Source organism: Notothenia rossii (genome assembly GCF_949606895.1).
Source record: "Notothenia rossii genome assembly, chromosome: 8".
Lineage (NCBI taxonomy): Eukaryota > Metazoa > Chordata > Actinopteri > Perciformes > Nototheniidae > Notothenia > Notothenia rossii.
The window spans coordinates 927652-945857 of NC_136906.1; the positions used below are offsets into that span (position 1 = coordinate 927652).

An 18206-nucleotide genomic window follows, 5' to 3' on the forward strand; every position below is an offset into this window, starting at 1 on the left:
TGGTCAGTTTAAATCTGTTCTGATAGCCCTAACCCACATTGATTTGAACCACTTTAAGTTGCTGTATGTCCACTGAACAGTAGCTATCAAGGAGAAGTTCATATCAATGAATGTGTTTTCATCCAATCAAATACCAGCTCTCGTGGGACATGTCTCCATGCTCGAATGTTCAATCAGCTCTTTATTGTTCTCACGCTGTCTGTGCTGCAGCACCTCTTTTCACCCTCTGTCTGAAACCAGAGCCCAGTCCGCTCTGATTGGCTAGCTGGTCGACTCTGTTGTGATTAGTCAACCTGCTTAGAGATCACGTACAGTGTGTTGGAGCGCTAGCCAATAGGAGCGTGAGTGTTCCTTCGTGATGTCACTGGACGTAAACAAAGGAGTCCAATGGAGGCGATTCTGAATTGGTCAGAGTCTAGAAACCAGAAGTCAAATGAAAGTGTCCTTTTATTTCCTCAAAACAATAAATAGTTAATATCCGTTAAAATGCAGAGTCTGACGCCACATTTTAACAAAGTGCCGAGAACAGATATTTGTCTTCCTTTTACTATGACCCCAGAAACAGATCACTAGCTCATCTTTATCTTTGGATATCCCCCCCGCTCTTACACACAGTAACATCTGTAACATCTGCATCACGGATAAGGAAATAAACCCCAGTGAGAACGCGGCCATGTGCTCACAAACATAAACAGGATGTGACCATGAGCTGAGTTTAGCACGGGGCATTCCTGACCCACTGCTGACAGCAGCTGTGAGCTAATGGGGCGTAAATAGCCCAGTGTGTGTGGGGGAGGGGGGGGGTGCACGACAGCTGGGGGGTATAAAAAGCAGAGGAGTCCTGTGTGATGTCTCAAACTGCCAACAACAAGCAAAACCTCTTCACTGGAGCCTAAGGAGATCTCAGAGGCACATTTTTGGGTTTTTTAAGTCAGAAACTGCCCTCCGCCGCCGCCATGATGTCCCAGAATGCATCTCTGAACAGCCTTTTTGGCGACGACCCTTTCTTCAGCTCGGACCGGCTGCTGTGGCCTATGCGTCCGGCGCCGCTGTCCTCCTCCCTGCAGCAGGACTTCTTCAACCAGAGGACCAAGATGGCCGACAGCCTCCTGAAGGAGCTGCACGACGGGCCCCACATGCTCAATTTCAACCAGTTCCCCCTCATTTCCTCCACTATGGCCAGGTACGTTCAGCACGTGAGATAAAGAGACCTTTGAAACCGTCTTTATATGATCGAGGAGAGGGAAGGGAATGGTTTTCACGGGCATGTTCAATATTCTTCAAAACTAACACTGGTAACCAAATATCAGAAAATGAGATCAATAGATGTCTCAACCAACAATAAAAAGTAGAAATTATATATTTTACGATGAAGCATCACACTTTGAGCCAATCATGGAAGGTTTTCCCATGTTTTACATTCATCCACATAGTCCAGTTTAATCTCATTTCCCTCACTTTGGTACGAACAGTACATGTGGCCCTCGGTTACAGGGTTCAAACCAACACGTCTTTTGGTACAACATGGTGTAAATCAGGGTGTGAGGACTCTTTAAAGTAGAGACACTACATACTGATATACACCGGAACATCAGCAGGAGAGGACTCTTTAAAGTAGAGACACTACATACTGATATACACCTGAACATCACCAGGAGAGGACTCTTTAAAGTAGAGACACTACATACTGATATACACCTGAACATCAGCAGGAGAGGACTCTTTAAAGTAGAGACACTACATACTGATATACACCTGAACATCAAATGGAGAGGACTCTTTAAAGTAGAGACTGTACATACTGATATACACCTGATCATCAGCAGGAGAGGACTCTTTAAAGTAGAGACACTACATACTGATATACACCTGAACATCAGGTTCTGGTTCTGACTCAGACTCTGATCCAGACTCTAACTGCGGATATGGTTCTGTTTCAGGCTCGGTGAGGGCTCCTCTCTGCAGGCCGCCGCCTCACAGGTAGTTCAGCCAGCGGCAGGAAGTGACCTCCTGGTGACTCTGGACGCTCGAGGTTACGCCCCTAGTGACATCACGGTGAAACTGGAGGGGCGGAGCTTAGCGGTGGTGGCCATGAAGCAGGGGGGGGCGGAGGACAGCCAGACCGTGAGCTCCGCCTCGTCCCGGGCCTCCTTCAGCTCCTCCGCCTCCGCAAAGTCCGGTTTCGTCCAGAGGATCGACCTGCCGGCTCACCTGGACATCAGCCGCCTCTCCTGTGAGCTGATGGGTGACGGACAGCTGCGGATCCACGCCCCCTCGGCCCAGCAGCCAATCAGCGGTGAGGAGGAACAACAGGAAGTGCCCAGCCTCTTCAGGTCGTCACTGGAGTTTCCCGTCAGCAAGGAGAAGAGCGAGGAGAAACACTGATGCACACACACCCCCCCCCCCACACACACACACACTGAGAGACTGTCGTTGAAGAGTAACGTTTACCATTACTAAATGAAGATAATATTCATTTTATAATTATTTGCTGTTTGTATGAACTGTTGAAATTGAATAAAGTTTGATTTTCAGAAAAATATATTTGTAATAGTCCAGGGGTTATTACTGCCAACAGTCTGTAATTCACCTTGGTGACCAGCAGATGGAGCCAGCAGCCAATGAGGAGAGAGGAAGGCTTTGGGCCAACATTCAATAAATCATCTCCTCCGTCCTTTCCTAACCACTTCTCCTTAACCTGAGTGAAAGGGTGATGGGTTAAAAGAGGCCCTATTCTTCTTCTGTGGTATTCCCTCTCCTATAGTGCATGTAAATGGTCTGCAGAGATCCCTGTGTTCCTCTGGAGGGGTTATTTAACCTCCTCAGGTCATATCTGTAAAAAGTGTGCATGTGCAAAAAGATGAACAAGGACACCAAAGTTAGAAATGTGTTTAATAAAATATAATAAAGATTCAACAGAAAACATTTCAATCAAACCTAGAGGGAAAGATTAACAACACATTAGACGGTAACCAAATGAACAAGTCAGACCCGACATGACGTTGTACTTTACCATCAATTATAGTTTCATTAAAATGTGTAATTTAGGCATTCAAACTTCTCATAAAGAGGAAAAAGGGAGACATTAAGCTTAAGTTTGTTGTTAACTATCGAGCTCTTGATGCTCCATGACCTTAGTAATATCACATGAATAAGACGACACCTAAATCTGAAGACTAAAGAAACATGCATTCAGTAGTTTTGCTAAAAGCTAATTTGCCTAGTTTAGCAGCGTAGCAGTTATTACAAGCGACGTGCAGTCAGGGGAGGACAGCCTCACCTGTCATACTCCAATGTAACGGGGAAAAAACTAAAAAATAAATAAATAATAATAAAATGTCTCGACTGATCTGTGATGTAAATGTGATTTCTGTTTGATTCCAATCGCTTTTTATCGTCAAACTCGTCAGATTTGTCGAGCTCCGCTACAACTACATGGGAGCGATGAGCAGTGAGGCAGGGAGGAGCTCTGCCTCACGTCACCCCACAGAAACTGGCTGGAACGCGGGCACTAATTTAGCGCGAGCACTTGTTTAGTGAGTGCGCTCCAGCCAGTTTCTGTGGGGTGACGCATCTGGGGTGAGGCCCAGATGAGATCTGCCTCACCCCAGATGCGTCTTATTTAACTTAAACTGGGTTATAATAATAGTTTTGTTCCTTCATTGGTCAAACAGGTCAGCCCTTCAAGACTTTGGTCACAGATAAATAAGAGGACAGATTAGTATATAAAACAACATGTGATATTGTTTCCTGCCTTGTAATCTCAATCCTAAAACTTTGATAAACAGCAGTGCAGTTTAGTGAGGCGTATGGAATAATATAATCATGATAATGACAACTACTCTCTTCTGCTGAGGCGTTATCTTCTCCTTCATACACCCTGTGTTTACTGAGACTCTGTTGGACCCAGAGGTCACGTTAACCGAATATTTTCCGTAAATGACAGATTTTTTCTAACATTGACGGAAAGATCTGAAAGCAGTCCGTCATTTTGACGGATTAGAACACAACTCGGAACAGCTCCAAAATGTCCACCAGCGGCCCACATGATATCACATCCTCCTGAGTGGGCAGACGGAGGGCGATCTGTACTCTACTGTAGTCTGTAGCTATTATGTAGTCATTCTCACCCCTGTCCAGTTGGTGGCGAGTGTGTGTATATTAAGTAGTTATTGTCTAGTCTTGTTTTTGACCTCGTTGATTACCTCGTTGTTTAACCGGCTTTAGCAATCGCAAAATGTCACGCAGCTAATCGTCTGAAGCTTTTTTAATCAGCCCAGTGATTGAGATGGTCTGGATAAACGAGGTGAACAAGAAGGATTGGTGCGCTGGAGGATGAAGGACAAGCCAGTGAGACTATAACTGACAACATTCAGCCAGCGGCAGAGGGGCAAGCAAGTGGCAAGGAGTTGAAGCGGGAGCACCGGGTTCAGTGGGAACAAGAGTTTGAGTGGCTGAGGAGGGAAGGTGGCAAAATGTTCTGCGACATCTGTAGAGAAGCTGAGATGAGTAACGGATTTGTCCGAGGGTGCACGGCGATGCAGAAATCAGCGTTCAGGCTACAGCAGGTCGATTGAGTTGTTCTTGTAAATGTTTTGTTCGTATTTTGATTGTGATCGTCTCATTTACAACGATGGCATGGTTCATATTTGCCGGTTCAGGCGCAATGGTCGCTGTGTTTTTAGCGGCCCCTCCCCCCTCTGCTGTGCTGTCAGTGCAGGAACTAATAAATCATTCATGTTCGTGTTGAAAAGTGACCACACGGTCGGTGTCTCTGTTCATCTTTGTTTTTCTCCATGTCTTTAAAAGCTCTGCATGAATCATAAAAAAAAAATGGATGAATGAACATTTGCTGCTCAGTACCCAAACATACATATTAAATAGGCTATGTCTCATCTCATCATTAAAACATGAAAAATAAAATGACGAGTAATAATGGACTATGATGGAGATTTTACGATCCTGTCCGTCAAAATGACAAACAACAAAAAAGTCTAACGCAACCATTGGTTGGACCCCTCAGAAGTTCTGATCTTCATCCTCATCCTCATCGTCTCCACTAACGACTTGCTCACTAAGGGCTACGTTAATGTAATCATCCTCATCCTCATCCTCATCGTCTCCACTAACGACTTGCTCACTAAGGGCTACGTTAACGTAATCATCCTCATCGTCACTGGATTCTGTTTCCTCTCCGTCCTCTCCGTCCTCTTCGTCCTCTCCGTCCTCTCCGTCCTCTTCGTCCTCTCTGAAGTTAGCACAGCTCTCTTGCTGCTCGGAGACATCGATGTCCTCTTCCTCCCCTCGTCCTGACTTCTGTTTCTGCTGCAGGACCAAGTCATCCACGTTCACATAGACGTTCTCCTCTTCCTCCTCTTCCTCCTCTTCCTCCTCTTTGTATTCGTTGATGGCTGTGGCAGACACTGAAACACAGGCAGGAGATGTTTCAAGGAGATCAGATTTCATTCTTTACGCCTTCAAGCTAAGTTAACGCTCTCCAGGTTGCTAAGGGTCCGTATATTATCAGACTTCAGAAGTCATGTGATAATAGAGTTACCCTCTGGTTCCTCTCTCCAGTTCATCAGACATTTCTTTATCGATACACCACACGTGTATTTGTTTGATCTCCCCCCAAAATACAAGTAGATACTGTGATTTACAGGATTCATTAGGTATTTGATGCACAGCCCTGATACACAAGCATTGGATCAGAAACAGGTTTAATAGCAGGTAGGTGTACACGAGGAGTTTGACTTCTTATCGTGGTGCATAAAAACAAGAATTAAAGACACAGTTAGAGAACTAGAAAAATATTAAGAATATAGTCAAATAAAATATAACAGTATTTACATTGCGATGGATTGGAATAGAAGGAATAAAATATGGAATAGAAATCAGCAGTAATACGAGGAACTGTTTTGTGACTCCATGCATGTACTTTGTTCAAAATGTAAACTCAAAGTGAATAAATTAAATAAACCAGAACAAAGGAACGTGGCTTATCGTTTGACTCGAATCTGAAAGCAGTTTGGACCTGAATGAAATAAAAGATAAAGTATATTAAAAACACAAACAGTCCATTAAATCAAATAGACATACTTGGAGTTTGGTTGAGGTCTGCGGGTCTCCTCCTGCGGATCAGGAAGAAGAAGAAGACCCCCCCCAGCACCAGCAGGACCAGAAGGAGACCCCCGCCACACACTGAGGAGACCAGCACCATCACAGGAACTACCAGAGAAACACACAGTCAGTCATTTGATAACGGCGTTGTTAACCTGTTGAGCCCTGAGCGTGTTTTTCAGGTCTCAGGCTTGAAAATGAGATTCCCAGAACAAAGGACCATATCTTCTGAAAGGGTTCTTTTTTCTCAAAGTAATGATAAACCTGTGAGTTGGATATAGAAGTGTCAGAATCAATATAGATGTTTTTATTTTAAAGTAAATTCAGATTGAACATGGTAAAAACAATTAAATTATAGGGTCCGTCCAAAAATAACCCATTACTTCTATAAGTAATGGGTTATTTTTGGACGGACTATATAATTAAAAATCTTTTGGTGAAAACTACCCCTGGATGATGGTAAGGTAGACTAAAAGCTTTAGGAATCCAAAGTACAACATATAATAAGTACCCTGTTTCAAGATTGATGCAAAACAAGTGATATTTGACCTTTTTAGAGATGATAAGATCGAGCTTTAGTGTCTCCCTTAGGAGAAATGTGTCTCGGGCATCGAGATAATACACATGAAACATTCAGGTCAACCAGTCATAGATACAGAACAGAGATCACATATCACATGGCAAAGAAACAAACAAGAAACATACAGGCACAGCAGTGGCGGCTGGTGGAAAATATTTTAGGTGGGGCTGTGGAAATGGTGACCAAACAATACTAGGGGGGTCAGGGGGGATGCTCCCCCGGTAAGAACAATTGAGAAAAGACCCCTTAAATGATGACTTCTGGTGATGTTAGAGGGGGGGGGGGGGGAAGGACAAATTGAGGCTTAAAAATATGAGAAGACGGATCAATACCTCCATAATCTTCAGTGTGGTTAGCTATGACTCTTCCAAAACTTCCAAACACCTTGTCGTGGACATAGTTTCTATAAACTGTGTTCAGTACAGTAGGCCCACACAAACTGCAGAACACCGGGGCTTTGGGAACACTCAAAATTACTTTAAATGATTCAATTCCCATTTAACCTGTTAAGGGGCTTCCCCCCCCCGTTTTTTGTCTCACTAAACTGTGTCTCAGGGCTTCTTAAAATGTACTAAACTATTAAAGTGTCTTACTCATTTAACAGGAAGAAACTCAGCTAACTGATGATATGAACCATGTTTACCGAAACAAAACACAAGTCTCAAAAGAAGCGTCTAAATGAGCACTGAGCAAAAAAATGCTAACGCACTCCAGGTATAAATCAATCGATATACTTATCGGATATACACAAACAAGCTTAGGCTAACAAGCTGAGATTCCACAGATTCTAGAAATATAAGTATCATCACTGAGCGATCAGAACTCACGACGGGGGAAGCAAATACAGACATCACACGACGTGGCTTTAGGTAGCACAACACGGAGATATGCTCACCTTTTGCTGTTAATCTGAACAAAAACGAGAAAAATGCGGCTGAAGGTTAATCCATAGGTTAATCCATAGGTTAATCGATAGTTAATCCATAGTTAATCCATACGCTGATTGACTGAAATTATGTTTTGGCGCCATAGTTTAAAGATAGCATAGTTTAACAGTTGGCTTCTGCTGCACTTGCTGCACTCTCGTCTGGGCGCTGTGCAAAGCGTAGAAACATGTGACTTATCAGTAACTTTAGACATCGTAACACCATTTTAAACGAGATTTTATTGTAGATTATACATTTTACTGATACCAACTATATCATATTTACGGTGTTTATTAAAAATAAAAAATATTTTTTTAATTTAATTTTTTAATGTGGGAAGAGGGGGGGCGGCGGCCCTAGCGCCCCTATGGGCCGGCCACCGGCACTTTCCCTATTGTATTTATACATAAATCAAATATAAAATAATCCTGAAGAAGCCCCGCTATTTCTGCTACTACCTCGCTCTATTTCATGTGTAAATGGTTTTTAAAATTCACCATGAAATACACATTTTACTACTTTCTGCCTTGGTCTTTTTTATCGTTGTTTGATACGGGGGCTATTGTTGTTTGATACGGGGGCTAATCACGAGGAAGATGGACGCTGGCGCTGCTTGTTCGCCGCTTTCTCCTCGCTAGCTCCAGTTTAAGTTGTTTTGCTTTGTTGTTGCTGTTACCTGTTGTTGTTACCTTTTTAACGACTAACTTTTATATTTAGCTGACTGTATCCCTTCCTCTACCATCGCTACTACCATCGCTACTGTGAAGTATCTCCCAGACAGCCTTTCAGCTATCCCTGTGCGGTTAGCCCTAGTGCAGCTGCCTCCACAGCTAGCCGGCTAGGACAGCTGCCTCCACAGCTAGCCTTCGAACAGCCTGCTGACTAACCTGCTTTGACACAGACTGCTTCTCCCAGCTTCTTCTCCTCCTGCCATGCTATGGATCAACATCTCATTCTACCAAACAGTCTTCAATCTCTGTCTATGGCTAACGGCTAGCTCTAGGCGAGAACCTGCGGCCACCGGCATGGTGTCAAAGTATTCCACCCCGCAACTGCTGAGTCTCAACAACTACACAACCCCAACGTGCATCTCAGCCATCAAACAACTTGGAATACTACGCCGACCTCGTTACATCCACAGAGGCTCTCGTAGAAAGTTTGTTTACAACCAACCGTGCCCGCCTGTATCATCCATTCCTTCCATCTGGACCACTGTCGCACGTCTGCTGCGTCATCACAGGGCTGACGCTCTCGGTGTAAATTGCATGGGAAATACAGCGAGACTGCTCCACACTGAGCTGTGCGGAACACGTGGAGTGGATCATAGTTTACTGCAGACCCTACAGAAACCCAGCATTTCATCTACAGTCAAAATACATTTATTTAATGCACAATCCTTTACAAACAAATCGGCATTCATACAAGACCACATCATGGACACGGGAATAGACTTTATGTGCCTCACAGAAACGTGGCAACAGCCAGAGGTTTACTGTGCCCTAAATGAAGCCTGTCCCCCTGGCTACAGCTACCTGGAAAAATCTCGCAGCACTGGTCGTGGTGGCGGCTTAGCAATAATACACAGAAAAGAACTGGAACTGTCCCCCCTGCCTCTGCCTGTACTATCCTCATTTGAATGCCTTGGATTTAAATGTAAACCCCCCCTCTCACTGACAATACTTCTCATCTACCGGCCACCCAAACCCAACTCTGCCTTCATCCCAGAGATCCACGATCTTCTCAGTACACTCTGCGCTACCTCTGCCAACATTACAATACTAGGAGACATCAATATTCACGTTGACACCCCCTCCTGTCACTATGCAGCCGAGTTCCTACACCTTCTGGACTGCCTCAACCTAACACAACATGTTGATGTCCCCACACACACTAGGGGGCACACACTGGACCTTGTAATCACAAACTCTGCCCCCATTAGTAAACTATCAGTTTACGATCTCGGTGTGTCGGATCACAAGGCCATCTCAATGGAGCCGCCACTGCTGCTACCCCACACCGAACCCAAGCGTCAAATCCGTTTCAGAAATCTGAAAAACATCAACCCGGACACCATGACCTCGGATCTCCAGCATCTCTCCACAATAACTCCTACATCAGTAAATTAATGTGTGGATATTTACAATAAATCTCTGAGCAGTCTCCTGGATCTCCACGCCCCTGTCAAAACCAGAACAGTCACTTTCTCACGCTCAGCCCCCTGGTACACCTGCGAGCTGAGGAAAATGAAGACAGCGGGGCGTGTCCTCGAGCGGCGCTCTTTGGATTGAGTTTCCACTTACATGTGATGATGACAGTGAGGGGTGCTTCCTGTGTGGAGGTGAAGGTCCTGGAGGACAGGGTGACCTCGTACAGACAGCTGTAGCTTCCCTGCTGCTCTGGTCCGGCTGCAGGGAAGCTGAAGGAGGCCGAGTGGTTCACTGCCGGCCTGCTGACGTTAAGGCGGGACCCAGAGAAGAGGAGGGAGAAGAGTCCTCCAGGATACTGAGGAGCGATGGAGCAGGTGAGGAGGAAGCTGTGACCTCTGGTGACCTCTGCACCTTCAGGGCTCCAGAACAACCCCCCGCTGGGCGACGTGAGGGAGAGGTTGGGCTGCTGCAGCGGCACTGAGGGGAAGAAGAAAAACAATAACAAGAAGAAAACATTACGGATCAGCAGGGATGGATATCTCAAATGTGTCCGCTTCAGTCAGAGCTCAGTGTGTCAGGGAATGGGAATGGGGCCCTCTGCTGGGACTACCTCCACGACCTGACTCCAGAGAAGATGGACGGAGGGTAAACAATAAACCTCTTAATCCTTAATCCTCAAATCCTAGTGAAAACATTCTGAGGACTGTATCATCAGTGACTTTGACTTTCTATCACCTTCACCTGCAGAGCAAAGAACTCTCTGCCAGACTGAACTCTCACCAGCTGTGGGCCGACAGCTCTGAAATGATGTTTTCTTTGATGTAGAAATCAGCTCAAACATAACTTGATGCTTACCAGAAACAGAGAGTCTGACGGAGTCACTGAAGGGAGAGCTGAAGGCTCGTCCTGAGACTCGTATCTGATACTGACACCGGTACCATCCTTCATGCTCCAGGTTCACTTCCTGAATACTGAAGGAAGCAGAGCTGCTACCTGGAGTTCTGGACTCTCTGAAGGAACTGGAAGTCTTTTCCAGGATGAACGTTGTGTTAGAAATCAGCTGTTGATGTAGAGAGGACGAAGAACAGCTGATGCTGACGCTCTGACCCCAGGTGACCTCAGCGCCATCAGAGCCCACGAGCACCTCTCCACCGGGAGACGTCACGGAGAGGGTGGGCTTCTGCTGCGGCACTGAGGAGAAGAAGAAGAAGACATTAAGCAGCTGCAGGGATGTCATATTTCTAAAGTGGACCCTGAAGGTAGCATCTCCCTGGTTCCCTCTGTAGCTTATATTGTTCGTGCACTCTGCTTTGGCTATCAAAGTCAAAAAAGCACAAGACCTGTGACCCTCCGTTTCCAGAGCAGAGTCCCTACAGACTGAGCTGCTGTCCCCACACAAGAGAACAGGGTTAAGATAATGTAACGTTCTTGGAGTTATGAATATCAGACGGAGCTTCTTACCAGAAACAGAGAGTCTGACGGAGTCACTGAAGGGAGAGTCTGAGACCCGTATCTGATACTGACACCGGTAAGATCCCTCGTGCTCCAGGTTCACTTCCTGAATGCTGAAGGAAGCAGAGCTGCTACCTGGAGTTCTGGACTCTCTGAAGGAACTGGAAGTCTTTTCCAGGATGAACGTTGTCTTAGAAAACAGCTGTTGAGGTAACGTTAATGCAGAACAGGTGATGCTGACGCTCTGACCCCAGCTGACCTCAGCAGGGTACATGGACAGGCTGGGCTTTGGGAGTCTCTCTGAAAGATACAACAAAAAAATTAAATATATCATCGCTGTCACAGCCTTTCTGATTGTCTTTTTTTTAAAGGTTTTGTGTGTCTATGAAAAAGTTTAGAAAGTGGAAAAAAGGTGCAATTAATATCAATATCATCAGACAGAAGCAGTGTCACAGAAGCACAGAAGCGGTGTCACAGAAGCAGTGTCACAGAAGCAGTGTCACAGAAGCAGTGTCACAGAAGCAGTGTCACAGAAGCAGTGTCACAGAAGCAGTGTCACAGAAGCAGTGTCACAGAAGCAGTGTCACAGAAGCAGTGTCACTTGCATAATGAAAGAAAAAGTTGAAAAATAAATGCGACCTCATTTTGATATAATGTTCTTTTTATTGTTATTGATGTCAGGCCCTAGTTTCTGGCTCATCTGCTTCCTGTCTTTTGGAAACTGTGTTCTACCCTTCGTGTCTTTGTGTGTTTCCCCTCGTGCTGCTGGTCTGATCTGGATCAGGGTCTGACTACAGCTCTGCTCTGATTCTCTTGCCTTACCTTGTCTTCATTATTCCTACAACTAAAGTATATTCTGTCTGACGTTCATTTTCAATTCCATGGTTGTATTGATGGATTGTATGAAATCTTATCTCTGGTGTTGATATGCTGAATATTATTTGGTTAGATATCATCATGTTGTGAATTTTGAGTTTTTGGTCATTACATTTTTTTTGGAGATTTACTTTATGGAATGCAAAAAAAAGAAAATAGGAATTGTTCTGATACCCATGGTATCTTTGAGCTAGCTGACTAACACATAGTTTCTCCCCTGAACAGACCACACCAGACATAAAAAGTTTCACTTATTCCGGTTATACATTTCTTTGGCCTGAGAACTGTAAAATGAGTTTCAAGAGATGTCATGTCTATTCCATGCAATAACTCAGTCAGGCAGGTCAAAGCACATGCTGCTTTAACATTACACTTTGGATATTGTTCTTGCCAATGGCCAAATGTCTCGAGCACTTCCTCTCTCTCGGGTTATTTTAATTCACAGGCTGCAGGTTGGTTTGCTGCTGACTATCATATACTTATATGGTGATGTTACTAAAGACTGAAGGCAATAAGAGGAACTCAAAGGGCAGAGATTCACGGCCAAACCTCTGTGTTTTAACACTTTTAAAAACATAAAGGCCTTGTTCCTTCTCTCTTTCAGATACGATGATGTTTAAAACCAACACATGTTCCTCTCAAAGTAATACAAGAGCTTAATTAAAACAGACTTTATTCAATAAATCCACAAGGGGAATCTGGCATTTTGAAAACTTGAATTGAAACAGAAATGTGGCTTCCTTTAATATTATTATATTATTCAAAGGTGTTCCATTGATATTTTAATGAAGTGTTTAAAACAACCTCTCCGGTTTAAAAGGCTGAACACCAAACTGAAGCGGAACTTGGTTGGATAAAATCCAGTTCTGAATTTGGCTTTTTATTGAGAACTATTGGATTGCATTTCGTAACATGGTCCTGACACGGTCCATAGACTTTAAGAATAAAACTAATAACCTCTCACCTGAGCAGACCACACCAGCGTCCTCACCGTGGTTACAGTTATGAGTCCCAAAATCTGGATGGGTACACTCAGTCACAGAAATTTCACTTCCTGAACAGCCGACATCATCCAGCCAGATTGTTCCGGTCCCCTGACCATAGTGGGCTGAGTGAGGGGCGCTCACTGCTGGACCACAGCCCAACTGTCTGCAGACGACCTGAGCATCGTTTAGATCCCAGTCATCATCACACACTGTTCCCCAGGTGCTGTTGTGGAAGATCTCAACTCTTCCAGAGCAGTTATTGGACCCAGAGCCAGCCAATCTGATCTGATCTAAAAAACATTGAATATAATATTAAAGTACTTTAATGTAAACTGAAAACCCAAAGGATGTATGCATCACACCATAACATTGACTGACATGCAGCAGGTGAAGATGAGGTCAAGAGAAAAGCGGCTAAATTAAAAGTGCAGACGTAAAAAGTTTAACTTCTTCCTGATTAAAATGTCTTTGGCCTGAGAACTGTAAAATGAGTTTCAAGAGATGTCATGTCTATTCCATGCAATAACTCAGTCAGGCAGGTCAAAGCAAATGCTGCTTTAACATTACACTTTGGATATTGTTCTTGCCAATGGCCAAATGTCTCGAGCACTTCCTCTCTCTCGGGTTATTTTAATTCACAGGCTGCAGGTTGGTTTGCTGCTGACTATCATATACTTATATGGTGATGATACTATACACTGAAGGCAATAAGAGGAACTCAAAGGGCAGAGTTTCACGGCCAAACATCAGTGTTTTAACACTTTTAAAAACATAAAGGCCTTGTTCCTTCTCTCTTTCAGATACGATGATGTTTAAAACCAACACATGTTCCTCTCAAAGTAATACAATAGCTTCATTAAAACAGACTTTATTCAATAAATGCAGAAAGGGGGGGGGTCATGTCCAGATACAGAAATGTACCTTCATTTCATATTTTTATATATTAAAAAGGTGTTCTATTTTTATTTTAATGGCTGTTTAAAATACTGAGCACCAAACTGAACTATTGGATTGCATTTCGTAACATGGTCCTGACACGGTCCATTGACTTTAAGAGTAAAACTAATATCCTCTCACCTGAACAGAACACACCAGCGTCCTCACCGTGTCCACAGTTATGAGTCCCAAATCCTGAATGGGTACACTCAGTCAGAGAACTTTCACTCCCTGAACAGCCGACATCATCAAGCCAGATTTTTCCGGTCCCCTCACCATAGTGGGCTGAGTGAGGGGCGCTCAGTGCTGAACCACAGTGCAACTGTCTGCAGACGACCTGAGCATCGTTTAGATCCCAGCTATCATCACACACTGTTCCCCAGGTGCTGCTGTGGAAGATCTCAACTCTTCCAGAGCAGCGATTGGACCCAGAGCCAGCCAATCTGATCTGACCATCTATAGGACACAAAAAACTGGGTCAATATTAAAGTAGTTTCCTGTACACTTAAGACCAAAAGGATTTATGCATCAGACCATAACGTTGACTGACCTGCAGCAACTGAAGAGGTCAAGAGAAAAGAGACTATAAAGAGAAGAGAAGAAACAGATTACTTTGAGCAGGATAGAAAGTGCAGAAACCAAAGTTCTACTTGTTCCTGATTTAGATTCCTTTGGACTGAGAACTGAACAATTGGTTTTAAGAGTTGGCCTGTCTATAACAAACAATAAATCTGCTATGCATGCAAAGGAAATGGAATATTATATAGATCTTACCAATGAGCAAACGGTGCAGGTTTCTCTGCTGTTCGCTCCCCATGGCTGACTCTAAGACATCTCTCAGCGAGGGAACAGGCAGAAGGACACTTCACTTAAAACACTGTTAGAAGACCTCCTCCTTTTGGCACATTTACTTATACAGTGATTATCCCATTCACTGAAGAAAATTAGAGGAACACAAACGTCAGCATTTCTGGTAAAGACATAACCACATGGTTCCTTCTCTCCGCTGAGAACCAACAACAGTTCCTGTTTTCATAAAACCAACTCATCATTACCAAAGACGTCAGCCCTGCATGGGCCTAGGCCACAACAGATACAACATCTTTAAATTCACTATTAAAGGGTTTTGGCTGGGCGATTCTGTCTTCTACATTTCAAAAAGGTAGAGGATAACTTTCAGTTCTCCACTAACAGACCACAAAAGTGAAATAAATATCCTGACCTTTCTGTCCAGATGCCGTTCCAACTTCCCGCAGCAAGGTCCTGTCTCCATTTGGGGTCCCACCAAGTCCTTAGTCCACAAAAAGGGGTACCGACCAGACCGTCATTTTCCTGACAAGTCTTGTCCTCCAAACAGGAACCAGAGGTGTCCTTACAAGACCCTGGTCCTCGATAAGGGTACAGATCTTCTTCTTCCAAAAGGGTAGCAACAACAATTTCATCCTGAAGAGGGGTCCCGCCAACTCTTTCCACTTCCTGACAAGACCCACGTCCTTCAGAGGATTATTCCCAAGTCCATGACCTCAAGAGGGGTCCCGCCAACTCCTTCACCGTCCCGAGGGGAACCGACTAGACCTTCATTTTCCAGAAGGGTCCTAACAAATCCTCAAGAGGGGTACGGCCAAATCCTTCGTCCTCAAGAGGGGTACGGCCAAATCCTTCATCCTCAAGAGGGGTACAGCCAAATCCTTCGTCCTCAAGAGGGGTACGGCCAAATCCTTCATCCTCAAGAGGGGTACAGCCAAATCCTTCGTCCTCAAGAGGGGTACGGCCAAATCCTTCATCCTCAAGAGGGGTACGGACAAATCCTTCATCCTCAAGAGGGGTACGGCCAAATCCTTCGTCCTCAAGAGGGGTACGGACAAATCCTTCATCTTCAAGAGGGGTACGGCCAAATCCTTCATCCTCAAGAGGGGTACGGCCAAATCCTTCATCCTCAAGAGGGGTACGGCCAAATCCTTCGTCCTCAAGAGGGGTATGGCCAAATCCTTCATCCTCAAGAGGGGTACGGCCAAATCCTTCATCCTCAGGAGGGGTACCGCCAAATCCTTCATCCTCAAGAGGGGTACGGCCAAATCCTTCATCCTCAAGAGGGGTATGGCCAAATCCTTCATCCTCAAGAGGGGTATGGCCAAATCCTTCATCCTCAAGAGGGGTATGGCCAAATCCTTCATCCTCAGGAGGGGTACCGCCAAATCCTTCATCCTCAAGAGGGGTACGGACAAATCCTTCATCCTCAAGAGGGGTACGGCCAAATCCTTCATCCTCAAGAGGGGTACGGCCAAATCCTTCATCCTCAAGAGGGGTACGGCCAAATCCTTCATCCTCAAGAGGGGTATGGCCAAATCCTTCATCCTCAAGAGGGGTAAAGCCAGATCCTTCATCCTCAAGAGGGGTACGGCCAAATCCTTCGTCCTCAGGAGGGGTACGGCCAAATCCTTCATCCTCAAGAGGGGTATGGCCAAATCCTTCATCCTCAAGAGGGGTATGGCCAAATCCTTCATCCTCAAGAGGGGTACGGCCAAATCCTTCATCCTCAAGAGGGGTATGGCCAAATCCTTCATCCTTAAGAGGGGTACGGCCAAATCCTTCGTCCTCAGGAGGGGTATGGCCAAATCCTTCATCCTTAAGAGGGGTACGGCCAAATCCTTCGTCCTCAGGAGGGGTACGGCCATGAGGGTTACTAAAGTACTGTACTTAAGTTTAAATATTTAGGTACTTGTTGTGGGAACCAGAAGGTCACCAGTTGAAGTCTCGGAAAGACCAAGTGCTACCAAGGTGTCCCTGAGCAAGGCACCGTACCCTACACTGCTCCTAGCTAGGATGGGTCAAATACAGAGACCTCTTTTCTTCTTAAAAATAATGGATTTTCCGACAAAACTCCACATTTTGAGAAAAAAAATCAGAATTTTTATGTTTCAGCAAAAAAGTTGAGATCTGAGATTTTATGAAAAAGACAGAATTTTGAGAAAATGCAGAATTCAGACATTTCAGAAAATGTCTTGTTGAAGGTCTTCAGGGCGGTGGTGGCAAAGTCCATGGGGACTTGGCTTGGTAACTGGAAGGTCACCAGTTCAAGTCCCGGAAAGACCAAGTGCTACCGAGGTGTCCCTGAGCAAGGCACCTACACTACTACTACTACTACTACACTGCTTCTAACACTAGGATGGGTATTTCATTTCATGCTACTTTATACTTCTATTCCACTACAATTTAATAACAAATATGAAATGTTTTTACTTCTCCACATGTATCTGACAGCTTCGTTGCAGATGTATGATATTATTACAAAATATAGACCTACACATTATCATATATTATTTAAGGTTAAGCCACCCCATACTAATGAAAGTATTTCAAATAAACCCCAGCTTCACCAAGTACAACATTGAAGTTATGAACATTACCAATTAATGCATCAATAATTAAAATAAATCATTACAAATATATTGTGTTTAAAAGGAACAATCTGCACAATGACTACTTTCAACTGGTACTTAAATTACATTTTGAACTTTTACTTGTAACTGAGTATTTGTACACTGTAGTATCATCTGAATACCTTTACCTGAATGTTGCAGTACACAGTGGCGGCCACCAGAGGTCCCCACAGCACAGCTTTGATAAAGAGATCCTCTCCTCCTATTGGACGAGGCAGGAAACACAGCTTCAGTCCAGAGGAGTTATTTCTGGGTTCATGTGTAATCCTGAGTGCTGTGATGTCACACACCGTACTCCAGTGACAGAGAACATACATTTACTAAAGTACTGTACTTACATAAAGTATACACCTCTGAGTATTCTGTGTACGCTACTTTATACTTCTACTCCACTTCATTTATCTGACAGTTTTTTCAGATTATTAGCTAATACAGATATAGATCCACTGATAAATAATATATAATGATAGGTTCAGATATCCAGCAGCAGTACACATTCAAACTAGCTGCACCTTTACCAGCTTTGAGAACACTTTCTGGGTCATTACAAAACATATCATATCTATTATTCTGAAATGGACCAATCTGCACAATGACTACTTTTACTGTAACAGAGTATTCCTACACTCTGAGTACTTCTACTTTTACTCAAGTACAAGACCTGAGTACTTCTACTTTTACTCAAGTACAAGAGCTGAGTACTTCTACTTTGACTCAAGAACAAGATCTGAGTACTTCTACTT

The 18206-nt window shown here is 44.2% G+C and overlaps 2 protein-coding genes across 2 annotated transcripts; one reads left to right on the top strand and one right to left on the bottom strand.

Moving 5' to 3' along the window:
* Positions 1-836: 836 nt before the first annotated feature.
* On the top strand, positions 837-2542 carry hspb9 (heat shock protein, alpha-crystallin-related, 9). The gene is made up of 2 exons (XM_079646840.1): positions 837-1183; positions 1941-2542. Exons 1-2 carry the CDS (start codon positions 957-959, stop codon positions 2383-2385), a joined length of 672 nt encoding a protein of 223 aa, XP_079502966.1. The 5' UTR covers positions 837-956; the 3' UTR covers positions 2386-2542.
* A 333-nt stretch (positions 2543-2875) lies between these two features.
* Positions 2876-17666, bottom strand: LOC307014328 (uncharacterized protein). Its single transcript, XM_079642202.1, has 10 exons — positions 17592-17666; positions 14798-14957; positions 14574-14606; positions 14165-14479; positions 13066-13377; positions 11235-11525; positions 10629-10964; positions 9927-10250; positions 6100-6228; positions 2876-5423 (listed from the first exon to the last, which is right to left on the bottom strand). The coding sequence occupies exons 2-10, from the start codon at positions 14838-14840 to the stop codon at positions 5020-5022; spliced, it is 2187 nt and encodes a 728-aa protein (XP_079498328.1). The 5' UTR covers positions 14841-14957; positions 17592-17666; the 3' UTR covers positions 2876-5019.
* Positions 17667-18206: the final 540 nt, after the last annotated feature.

What these genes read in the sequence shown, in the direction of transcription:
- hspb9 (XM_079646840.1), top strand. Translation starts at nt 957, where the DNA reads ATGATGTCCCAGAATGCATCTCTGAACAGCCTTTTTGGCGACGACCCT. An exon ending in ATTTCCTCCACTATGGCCAG is followed by an intron (nt 1,184 to 1,940) that starts GTACGTTCAGCA and finishes GTTCTGTTTCAG; the next exon opens with GCTCGGTGAGGGCTCCTCTC.
- LOC307014328 (XM_079642202.1), bottom strand. Translation starts at nt 14,840, where the DNA reads ATGGGGAGCGAACAGCAGAGAAACCTGCACCGTTTGCTCATTG. An exon ending in CCTGCACCGTTTGCTCATTG is followed by an intron (nt 14,607 to 14,797) that starts GTAAGATCTATA and finishes TTCTCTTTATAG; the next exon opens with TCTCTTTTCTCTTGACCTCT. An exon ending in AGACCTCAACCAAACTCCAA is followed by an intron (nt 5,424 to 6,099) that starts GTATGTCTATTT and finishes CCTGTGTTTCAG; the next exon opens with TGTCTGCCACAGCCATCAAC.